The sequence below is a fragment of the Heteronotia binoei genome, chromosome 5, assembly GCF_032191835.1.
Source record: "Heteronotia binoei isolate CCM8104 ecotype False Entrance Well chromosome 5, APGP_CSIRO_Hbin_v1, whole genome shotgun sequence".
Classification (NCBI taxonomy): domain Eukaryota; kingdom Metazoa; phylum Chordata; class Lepidosauria; order Squamata; family Gekkonidae; genus Heteronotia; species Heteronotia binoei.
This window is the reverse complement of record NC_083227.1, coordinates 21477226-21489147: the sequence shown is the minus strand read 5'-3', so window position 1 is coordinate 21489147 and position 11922 is coordinate 21477226. Positions and strand designations below refer to the sequence as shown.

Below are 11922 nucleotides of genomic sequence, written 5' to 3'. Positions count from 1 at the left end.
CTTCAAGAGGGGATTGGATAAGCATATGAAGCAGAGGTCCATCAGTGGCTATTAGCCACAGCTTATCATTGGAACTCTGTCTGGGGCAGTGAAGTTCTTGGTGTTTGGGGGGGTGCACAGTGGGAGGGCTTCTAGTGTCCTGGCCCCACTGGTGGGCCTCCTGATGGCACCTGGGGTTTTTTGGCCATTGTGTGACAGAGTGTTGGACTGGATGGGCCATTGGCCTGATCCAACATGGCTTCTCTTATATTCTTAAGATGTAGAACTCAGCACTTATCCTTGTGAAATTGCCATCTAGTTGCTGGCTACACTTTGAGGTTGTTTCTTTATGTAAGTTTCATGGTTTTTTTGTGGGATGGTGCTGGTGGTATTTATTTGTCATCTGTTTTTAGTAAGGAAAGCTGCCTTATACTATTATTAGAAAAGCAGTGTTATCAGCCCTCTGAATGAAAAAAAATTACCCTCCCAAAAATTACCCACCCCCCCAAAAAAATTATACACAGACAAATCTTTTTTTTTTTTTGTGGAACCATATACCTCTCCTCTGCCCCAGATATATTTCCAAGTCAAGATGCTTTTTAAAAATGAAGTGTTTACAACTGCACACAGGAAGCTGATCATTCTTCTTAGCCCTATTGTCGTTCCTTTACAATGGAATTGCACAGTTGCTTACAGAACTGATAAATAACGGCACTGTTGGGTTCAGAGTGCTGAAGATGTAAGCTTTCCAAAAATGACATTCATTCTTTACATAAGGGAGACAATTTTGCAATATAAATAAAAGGGAGAAACATATAACCGGCAAGCCTAAAAAAACGTTCTCCTTCAAGCCAGGCTTCCTTTGCAAGGGAAGTTGGGCTTGGAAGAGAGTACCACTGATGTGCCATCCAGCCGCTCTCAGCTTCCTGGGTCTGTGACCCGGGAAACCAAAAGTGGCGGGGCAGGGGGAGGGGGCACTTAACGACGCCCCGTCGGCAAGGTGGTGCCCCAGGCTGCTGCCTACATCGTCTCACGTGCCGGCCATGCTCTTCCTCCACATGAAGCCTGCTGGGTGACCTCAAGCCAGTCCCAGTTCTCTCAGAGTTCTCTCAGCCCCGCCTACTTACAAGGTGCAGTTGGGGGGAGAGGAAGGAAAGGCGATTGTAAGCCACTCTGAGACTCATTAGGATGGAGAAAAGCAGGATATATTATTCTTCATCATCTGTAGTGAGATAAGAATCATATGTCCCTATTTAGCCCTGGGGTAATTCCTACTTGTATTTGATACAGGGAACTTTGACTCTCAAAAGCTCACAAAATTCTCAAAAAAAAAGAGAGCCAGTTTGGTGTAGTGGTTAAATGCATGAACTCTTATCTGGGAGAACCAGGTTTGATTCCCCACTCCTCCACTTGCAGCTGCTGGAATGGCCTTGGGTCAGCCATAGCTTTCACAGGAGTTATCCTTGATAGGGCAGCTGCTGTAAGAGCTCTCTCAGCCCCACCCACCTCACAGGGTGTCTGTTGTGGGGGAGGAAGGTAAAGGAGATTGTGAACCACTCTGAGATTCAGAGTAAAGGGCAGGATATCAATCCAATATCTTCTATCCTCTTCTTCTTTGTCTTTAAGGTACTACTGGACTTAAAATTAACTGTACTTCGGCAGACCAACACAGCTGCCCTCTCTTAAAATACATTGGTGATACCCCAGCACAGGGGTGGCCAAACTGCAGCTCGGGAGTCACATGTGGCTCTTTCACACATGATGTGCAGCTCTTGAAGCCCCCACTGTCCCATTGGCTGGCTTGGAGAAGGCATTTCTTTCTTTAAATCACTTCTCCTAGCCAAGCCAGCTGGTGGCTTGGAGAATACATTTACAGTTAAAGTTGCTTTATTTCAACCCCATCTATTTGCCTTCCTTCCTTTCTGTGGCTCTCAAATATCTGACATTCATGTCCTCTGACTCCCAAACATCTGACTTTCATATCTTGCGGTTCTCAAATATTTGATGTTTTTTTCTATGTGGCTCTTACATTATGCAAGTTTGGCCACTCTTGCCCTAGCAACAGTCAGACGTGCTACAGCCAAGAGCTGTGATTCTAACAGTCACATAGCTTAGACACAAATAATGTTCCATTTTTAGGGGGTTCTCAGTCTATCCTGCTTCAGTTGAGTTAAATATTCAACCATAGTTTTCTTTGTGCTCAGCATTTTTCTATGTCTTTCCCCCCAGAATGGATTCTCCGATGCACCCGAAGTCCAGAGCTGTGCCCAAAATTCTTCCCACAGTCTGAGCACGTGTATGACTTCTCTCCTTTGTGGCTTATTTCGTGGGCCAGCAGACATGATTTCTGGATGAAGCTGCGGCCGCAGTCCGAGCATTTGTAGGGCTTCTCTCCGGTGTGAATCCTCTCGTGCGTCAGGAGACCCGAGCGGGTTGTGAACCGCTTCCCGCACGTCGAGCACATGTACGGCTTCTCACCTGTGTGAGTCCGCACGTGTGCTCGGAGAGTCGACCCCTTGCCGAAACTCCTCCCACAGTCGGGACACTTGTGTGGCCTCTCGCCGGTGTGGGTCCTCTCGTGTGCCTTTAGATTACAGCGGTGTTTGAAGCTCCTTCCACAGTAGCAGTGGTGAAGTCGGGGCACGCCTTTGACATCTTCCCACCGGACGTTCCCTCCCCTGCTGGAAAGAGCGTCTTCTGTGTTCTTCTCTAGACTTGGCCCCTCCTGTCCCCCAAGCTGTGTTTCTTCTTCATAATTCTGGGATAATTTGTCTCTTCTTGAGGATGGATCTTGTCGCTCCAGTGGTTGACAATGGTGCCCTTCAAGTATTCCTGCGTGAGGAAACAGACGCTCTTGACACACACAAAAATCACCACTTTGGCTAAGGTCTGGTTTATACACACAACTAGGGTTGCCAACTCCTGGTTGGGAAATTCCTGGAGATTTGAAGGTGGACCCTGGGGAGGGCAGATTTTTGGGGTGGGGATTGAGAGAGACCTTTGTGGAGCATAATGCCATCGAGTCCATCTCCCAAAGCAGCCATTTTCTTCAGGGGAACTGATCACTGTAGTTGAAAGATCAGTAGGAGATGTCCAGGCTCCACTAGGGGATGGTAACCTCACACACAGGAGAAGGAAGTGATACTCCCATGGAAATAAAAGTACACTATACCACTTCAGGCAGGACATGCTGGCCCCAGATAAAAATTCCTGAGGAAGAGGGGGGAAACTGAGAAGAAGTGGAAGAGGAGATTGGAGCCTCAGAGGTGCTTACTATCACCTTCCCTTCCTCTCCCCACAACAGACACCCTGTGAGATAGGAGAGACTGAGAGAGCTCTTTGAGAACAGCTCTTGAGAGAACAGCTCTGAGGGAACTGTGACTGACCCAAGGTCACCCAGCAGCTGCATATGGAGGAGGAGTGGGGAATCAAACCTGGTTCTCCCAGACAAGAGTCTGCCACTCATAACCACTACACCAAACTGGTAAGTTTTGCAAGAGTTGAACTATCCTTGAAAAACCATGTTTGACCCTTGGGCCTGTAACTGTCTCTCTCCCTCAGTGTAGCCTACCTCACAGGAGTTTTTGTTTTAAAGGATAACACAGAGGAGGGAGAGCACAAAGCCGTAAGCCACCTGAGGTGGGGGGGGGATGGGATATAAACTAAACTTGGTTTTATTGTTTCCTTTAGATTTTTTTCCTGACAGACCAACATCCACAGTTCTGACCAAATAACCAACTGTGTTTTCCCCCTCCCTGCACAAACTTTTCTTTCCCGGTATGGATTCTTTTGTGGTACATAAATTCAGACCAAATCTTTTCCTGCTGAGTATTTCCATTTCCCCCCTTCTGTTGCGATTCTCTTATGTGTAATAAAATATCACTAACCCACCAAAGCCTTTGCTCAAACATGTATTATTACATGAAGAACACTGGAGGGCCTCTGGTAGACTGGACCAAAATTGGAGCTACTCCAATATCATGTTTCCCCCCAGAGGCCAACTAACACCAGCTAACAGTATTCACAGGTTCACTGCTCTTGAATACGGGGGTTCCATTCAGCCTCCACATCCACTAGCGGACTTATCTTCCCTGGATTTCTCTAATCCCCTTTCAAAGCCATCTGATGAGTGAGACACATAGGCTTGCTTTTTCTTCCTTTCTAGCAGTGGGGCATAAATGGGCTTGCTCTCCTGGATAGATTATCAGAGAGAAGGGTGCTCCAAAGAGTGACGAGAAGAGCACAAAAGATTTGTGGATGTTCTCTCCCCTCATTGGTGGATCTGTATAATATGGCATGTAAAAGGAAGATACAAATGATCCTAAGGGACCATACACATCTGGGCCATTTGCTTTTTGAGATCTTACCGTCAGGTAGACGATATAGAGTGTTGAAGGCTAGGACAAACAGATTTAAGGACAGTTTCTATCCAAGTGCTGTGGTTAGGTTAAATGCAGGGTTATGAAGGATTATCTGTTTTAGATGTATTTAATGGTTTAAATGGTTTAAATGGTTTTATGAATGTTTAATGGTTTTATGAATGTTTATTTAATGGTTTAAATGGTTTTAATGGTTTTATGAATGTTTATCCGTTTTAGATGTATTTAAATGGTTTTAATGGTTTAAATGGTTTAATGGTTTTAGATGTATTTAAATGGTTTATGAATATGTGTGTTTGATGTGTTGGTATGTTTGTGGAAGAGCACCTCATTTCGTTGCTCTCTTTTTGTTGAGAACAATGACAATAAATTCATCTATCATCTATCTATCTTGTCCCACTGCAGCCTGGATTATCAAAGAGGCAGGTTCCCACTGAATTTACACAGTTTTCCTCACCTGTGTGTAATTTTTCCTGCGTCACAAGGCTTGGGCTAGGAGAGAAGCTCCTCCCACAATAGGAACGTTGACGGGATTTTTCTCCCGGATGGATCATCTCGTTTTGAACGAGGGCTAGACGTGAGCTGGGGGCCGCCTCCTTCTCAACAGAGTGGTTTCTTTGATGGCCGGGAACTCCAGAGCTCCAACGGGAGTTGCCAGGCCTTGATTCTCCATCGCCACATGTGGTATTTTGCCGGACACTGTTTACTTCCATCCCAGAATCACCTTCCCAGTAAAGAACGGCCTCAGCCTCATTCTCCTCTGGATGCTCCCCCTCGTCCTCCTCAGATCCTTGCTGAATCCGCAGCCTCGTCACCTCCTTGTAATAGCGGAAGGTGTGGCCTCTTTCTGGCAACTCCTCTTTTGGTGCCACCACCATGGAACGTCTCTGAGGGAGACCCTCCGTCTCATTCTCACATCCCTGCTGGTCACCTGCAGAAGCAAACGTAAGAACACAAACTGTATTGAGAATGTTGGCATCTTCTGGGCATAGAGTGGGTGTCACTGGGTGTGTGGGCGGGAGGTATTTGTGAATTCCCTGCACTGAGCGGGGAGTTGGACTAGATTACCTTGGAGGTAATCCCTTCCAATTCTGTGATTTTACGATTCTAAGCAGGGATGGAATTCTAGCAGGAGCTCCTTTGCATATTAGGCCACACCCCCTGATGTAGCCAATCTTCCAAGAGCTTACGAGGCTCCTTTTTGTAAGCTCTTGGAGGATTGGCTACACTAGGGGGTGTGGCCTAATATGCAAAGGAGCTTCTGCTAGAATTCCACCCCTGATTCTAAGTAGGGTTGCCATCTGCTTGCTGCTGGCAAGGGAATCCTCACTGGTTCTTCTCCATCGCCTGCTGGCACACACTGGGGTGGTGGTAGAGAAATGGGAGGGAAGGTGAAGCAGCCTCCTGTGATATTACTTCTCATTGTGTAACTGGAAGCGATGTCACTGCATCACAGGGCATGCTAGGATTTACCCAAAAATCTACGGGTCTTACTGCGAGTTTTGGATGAACCCTAGAACGTTCTGTGACATGCTGGCATCACATCTGGTTATGTAGCCCTACCTCACAGGGCTGTTGTGAAGATCAGAGAGAGGCTGTGAACTTCTTGAAAGATGTGATAGAGTTAAGATTTTTTTCTTGACCACTCTTTGAGATTATGGGGTACTCATCTGACTTCTCTGCATGTTCCCCCCCCCCCCAATGGCAGGATTATAGAATAGAATCCCAGCGTTGGAAAGGACCATACAGGCCATCTAGTCCCACCCTCTACTCAACGCAGGATCAGCCTAGAGCAGGGGTGACCAAACTTGCTTAACATAAGAGCCACAGAATAAATATCAGATGTTGAAGAGCCTCAAGACAGGAAGGGAGGGAGGGAGGGAGGAAAATAGATGAGGAAGGGAGAGGAAAGGAGAGGTGGAAAGAAAGCAACTTTAATTTTATATGCATTCTCTACGCCACTATGTGGCTTGGCTTGGAGAAGTGATTTAAAGAGACAAATGCCTTCTCCGATTGATGGGGCAGTGGGGGGGCTTTAAAGAGCCACAGTTTGGCCACCTCTGACCTAGAGCATCCCTGACCTGTGCTTGTCTGGCCGCTGCATAAAGACTGCCAGTGCGGGGGGGAGTCACCACCTACCTAGGTAGCTGATTCCACTGTTGAACAACTCTTACTGTAAAAAAAGGTTTTTCCTTATATCCAGCTGGTACCTTCCCATCCTTAATTTAGACACATTCTTGTGAGTCCTCTCCTCTGCTGCCAACGGGAACAGCTCCCTGCCCTTCTCTAAATGACAGCCCTTCCAATACTCAAAGAGAGCAATCATATCCCCCCCTCCTCTTCTCCAGACTGAACATTCCCAAATCCCTCGGCCTTTCCTCCTAGGGCTTGGTCTCCAGGCCCCTGATCACTTTTTTTGCTCTTCTCTGCACCTGCTCCATTTTGTCCACATCCTTTTCGAAGTGAGGCCTCCAGAACTTCCCACAATACTCCAGGTGCAGTTATTTTGAAGGCCTGATCCAAAACCTTGTATAGTCTCCTTTTACTCTCCTCACATTCTGAATCTTAAAAAAGAAAGACAACTGCTTGCTGTAGAGCATGGATTTGCTGTAGCCTCTTCCTCCTTTGTTTCCCTATGACATCATTTTGAAAACAAACACCTGGCTTTCTTCAAACTAGAGACCTGTGGCACAGAGTGGTAAAGCTGCAGTACCGCAGTTGGAGCCCTCTGCTCACGACCTGAGTTCGATCCCAGCGGAAGCTGGTTCAGGTAGCCGGCTCCCGGTTGACTCAGCCTTCCATCCTTCCGAGGTCAGTAAAATGAGTCCCCAGCTTGCAGGGGGGAAAGTGCAGATGACTGGGGAAGGCTATGGCAAACCACCCCATAAAAAGTCTGCCGTGAAAATGTTGTGAAAGCAACGTCACCCCAGAGTCAGAAACGACTGGTGCTTGCACAGGGCACCTTTCCTTTCCTTCTTCAAACTGCTATTTCAGTTTAATTTATTTCAATTGCCATTTATCCTGAATGTTAAATAAAATAAAATAACATCCAGCAGTGCAGCAGCCACAAATCCTTACCATGCAAGGCTCCATCTGCTTTCCTGGGTGGCTTCGCTACCTTACCAAGTTTCCAAGCATCAGGCGATGGAACCTGGTCTGTTTCCGAGGAATCTGCACCCACCACCCCGAAAGGCGGCAAAACCTGAAACCATGGAAAGAAAACTTTTCAGGTGAGCAAGCAAGTATAATCTTTTCTTAGGGTTGCCGATCTCCAGTTGGGAAACACTAGAAATAAACCACTGCGTTTTTATGTTGCAAATAAATGCTTAAACAATTTCTTTCATAATGATGCAATTGTATTATCATCACAAACCAAAATTCATTAAATGTCCATAGAAAAATCAAAAAGTTATTTCACACCACTCTTGTAAGGTAGTACTTTCAAAATCAGAATGTTATTTCACATCACTCTTGTAAGGTAGTACTTTACAGTCCACTTTTTAAAAATTTTTAAAATCTTATTATTGAAATTACCTTGATCCAGGTGAGTAGCCACGTTGGTCTGAAGCAGCAGAACAAAGTCAGAGTCCCTTGGCACCTTTAAGACCAACCAAGTTTATTTCTGGGTATAAGCTTTTGTATGCAGGCACACTCATAACCCAGAATTAAACTTTATTGGTCTTAAAGGTGCCCCTGGACTCAGACTCTGTTCTGTCAAAATGACCCGGAAGTGGTCTTGAAACCATGGCTGTGTCTCCCCGGCAATCGCACAAACTCAGGCCCTGTTTTCAGACTTTCCAAATTAGGGACAAGACCAAATTTCAAGTCGAATTTCCCTGCTTGGGTTTCATTTCTCCCTTGCATCATCCTGCCATTTTCTCTTGTCTACCACTGAATCCTCCTCCATTAAAACAAACACAAATTCTTAATTTACTCTGAAGATTAACAAAAGTTGTGGCAGGATATGAGATTTTTTTTGAGTCACTGGTCACTTCTTGAAGCCATGATAGTCTGTCTGTAGCAGAAGAATGTGGGGTTGCCAAGTCCCCCACGGCCTCCATAGAGTTTCCCCTCCAAAATTGCTAGAGCGTCTGGGAAAACCATAGAGTTTCCTCAGAAACACCTAGAGTGACGGGCGTGCAGAATTGCTGGTGCAATGATGTCACTTCCAGGTGACGTCGGAGGAGGTCCCCATGCTGGCCCAATTTGGCCAGCGGGTTGGGAACCTCCAGGGCAGGAGAACCCCCGCCCAGCCTGGGGGCTTGGCAGCCCTAGAAGAAGAAGAGAAGAGATTGGATTTATACCCTACCCTTCCCGAGCCAAAAGAGTCTCAGAGCAGCTTACAAATCTACTTTTCCTTCCCCTCGCCACAACAGATGCCCTGCGGGGTAGGTGGAGCTGAGAGAGCTCTCCCAGAACTGCTCTTGAGCAGAACAGCCTTGAGAGAACTTGTGGCTGACTCAAGGTCACATCAGCAGGTGTATGTGGAGGAGTGGGAAATCAAACCGGGTTTTCCCAGATGAGAGTCCATGCACTTAACTATTACACCAAACTGGCAGTAGAAAAGAGCAGGGGAATCCAGTAGCACCTTAAAGACTAACAAAATTTGTAGCAGGAAGGAGCTTTTGTGATATTCTAGCTCTGCCTGAAGAAGTGAACAGTAGCTCACAAAAACTCCCCTGCTTCTATCCCGGAAAAGGAAATGAGAGACCCATGGAATGGCCAGCATCAAAACTTCATACCTGACCTTCCCATTTCGGTGTGTTCTGCTTCAACAAGTAATCCTCAGCCAGGGACACAGCCTGCGTGCAGGTCTCAGGACCACATTCCCGGACCCAGCTCTGCATTTCCTGGGGCAGGATGGTCAGGAACTGCTCCAGGATCAGCAGCTCCAAAATTTCTTCCTTTGTGTGCCTCTCTGTTTTCAGCCACTGACGGCAAAGTTCCTGGAGTCTCCCGTAAACTGCTCTTGGCCCCTCCACTTCCTGGTAGCAGAACTGCCTGAAATGCTGTCGCTGCTTCTCCCTCACAACAGCCTCTCTTTGCAAGATGGCTGCCTTTACCTTCCCATAATCCTCTCTGTCTTGGGCACTGAGGGTGACGAAGGCCCGCTCGGCTTCTCCACTGAGGGCCGGCAAGAGGAAAGTCACCCATTTGTCATGAGGCCACCGACAAGCTGACGCAACCTGCTCAAAGGAGGCCAGGAAAGCCTTAGCGTCTTCCCACGGTGTGGGTTCAGTGGCCACTCGTGGGTTCCCCCATCTAGAGTCAGGGGCTTGAAGCGTCCGCAGGAACTCCTGCCACTGGATTTCCCAGTGCTGTTGCAACCCTTCCTCTGGTTCACATTTTATCTGTTTTTGAGCAGCCACCATCTGTAACTCTCCAATTGTGCCTGGGTGGACAACTTGTGGGGCTTTTACTCCTGCCCATAGTTTATAGTGGGATGCCTTCTGAGTCTCCTTTTCCAGCTCTGCGGCCATCACTGCGCCTTCCTCTACGGACATGTTCACCTCCACGCTTAAGGTCTCCATCGCTCAGTCCAAAGGCGGAAGGATGAACATTTGGCTTCTGAAGGACTCTGCTTCAAAGCAAGCACACAATAGCTCCAAGACTCTCTTGCAAAATGGCCGTCTACAGCAGGAGCTGGGCAAAGCGATAGGCTTCTCCTGTGAGGGGGAAAAAAAAATCCTACATATGAGAGAATAACACAACAAGAGCATCCCACTGTAGCCTACCTACATGAACCTACCCAGCCTCTCTGATTTTTGGAGGCTCCCACCATCTGAGGCTAGGTGGGCAGCAACCGGAGAAAGGGCCTTCTCCATCATGGTGCCAAAATGTTGAAACTCCCTCCTTGGGGAAATTCATCTATCTCCCTTTCCCATTGTCCTTCACCAGTTGGTAAACACTTTTTTGTTTGTTTGTTTGTTTAGCATACCTCCAGTAACTAGGGTTGCCAGTCTCCAGAGGGTGGCTGGAATTGTCCTGGGATCAGTGTTCCCTCTAAGCTGAGTTAGCATGTGCTAGCTCACAGATTTTTAGCCTCTGGCTCCCATTTTTGTCTTAGCTCAGGAAAAATAGCCCCAGAGCACACTGATTTATGCAGTAGCTCACAACTTTAATGCCAGGAGCTCACAATTTAATGTCAGTAGTTCACAAAGTAGAATTTTTGCTCACACGACTCTGCAGCTTAGAGGGAACATTGCCTGGGATTACAATGAATCTCCAGGCAACAGAGATCAGTTCACCTGGAGAAAATGTCCACTCTGGAAGGTGGACTCTGTGGCATGACACTCCACTGAAGTCCCTTCCATCCCCTCCCACCACCCCACCCTCCTCATGCTCTACCCTGGCAATCTCCAGTGTTCCCCAACCCAGTGCTGGCACCATTGTCCAGTCACTCTTATTGGCTTTCCTCCCAGACTATGTTGCATTTGTATGTTTATATGTTTTTCCTGAATTGTTTAAACATTCTATATATATATATATATATATATATATATATATATATTTCAAATGCTATTTAAAATGTTTTATTGATGTTCACCACCTTGGGGATTCAATTTGAGTGGAAAGGCAATCTAGAAATGTTTTCAGTAAATACAACTCATATCCCTGCCCTTCCAAAAATGCCTGACTTACTCACTTCCCAAACATATTGAACTCTTTGGTTCAAGGAAGGAGCTAAATATGAGAACCCAACACAGTGCGAATGGTAGAATGCCAGGAAACACCTCCCTGATAATAAACTTAGAAAGCATATAATGTTTTTTCAAGTGTTCAAAGTACTTATCACCTCAGAAATCCTTACAACAGCCTAATAAGGTAGGACAGCAGGAGTATATTTATACTATGGAAGAGGTAGAGAGGGTTATCAATAACCAGGAGGAAAAAAAAATCTTGTCCCTTTAAGAACATTAGAACACAATTATTAAGAACATTAAGAATGTAAGAACACAAGAGAAGCCATGTTGGATCAGGCCAATGGCCCATCTAGTCCAATACTCTGTGTCATACAGGGGCCAAAAACCCCAGAGGCCATCAGGAGGTCCATCAGTGGGGGCATGGCCCACTCCCCCCCCCAAACACCAAGTGCCAAGAATACAGAGCATCACCGTCCCAGACAAAGAGTTCCAATAATACACTGTGGCTAATAGCCACTGATGGACCTCTGCTCCATATGTTGATCCAATCCCCTCTTGAAGCTGGCTATGCTTGCAGCCGCTGCCACCTCCTGTGGCAGTGAATTCCATGTATTAATCACCCTTTGGGTGAAGAAATACTTCCTTTCATCCATTCTAACTCAACTGCTCAGCAATTTCATTGAGTGCCCACAAGTGCTTGTATTGTGAGAAAGGAAGAAAAAGACTTCTTTTTCTGCCTTCTCCATCCCATGAATAATCTTGTAAACCTCTATCATGTCACCCCACAGTCGACATTTCTTCAAGCTAAAGAACCCCAAGCACTTTAGCTTTTCTTCATAGGGAAAGTGCTCCAGCCCTTTACTGCATAGAAAAAGGCAAGTACAGCTTTTCATGTCATGGTGGTAACAGGGCTGTGGCCA

The 11922-nt window shown here is 46.5% G+C and overlaps 1 protein-coding gene across 1 annotated transcript; it reads right to left on the bottom strand.

Moving 5' to 3' along the window:
- Positions 1 to 2111: 2111 nt before the first annotated feature.
- On the bottom strand, positions 2112 to 10024 carry LOC132572211 (zinc finger and SCAN domain-containing protein 30-like). Its single transcript, XM_060239054.1, has 4 exons — positions 9101 to 10024; positions 7437 to 7560; positions 4816 to 5289; positions 2112 to 2811 (listed from the first exon to the last, which is right to left on the bottom strand). Exons 1-4 carry the CDS (start codon positions 9887 to 9889, stop codon positions 2180 to 2182), a joined length of 2019 nt encoding a protein of 672 aa, XP_060095037.1. The 5' UTR covers positions 9890 to 10024; the 3' UTR covers positions 2112 to 2179.
- Positions 10025 to 11922: the final 1898 nt, after the last annotated feature.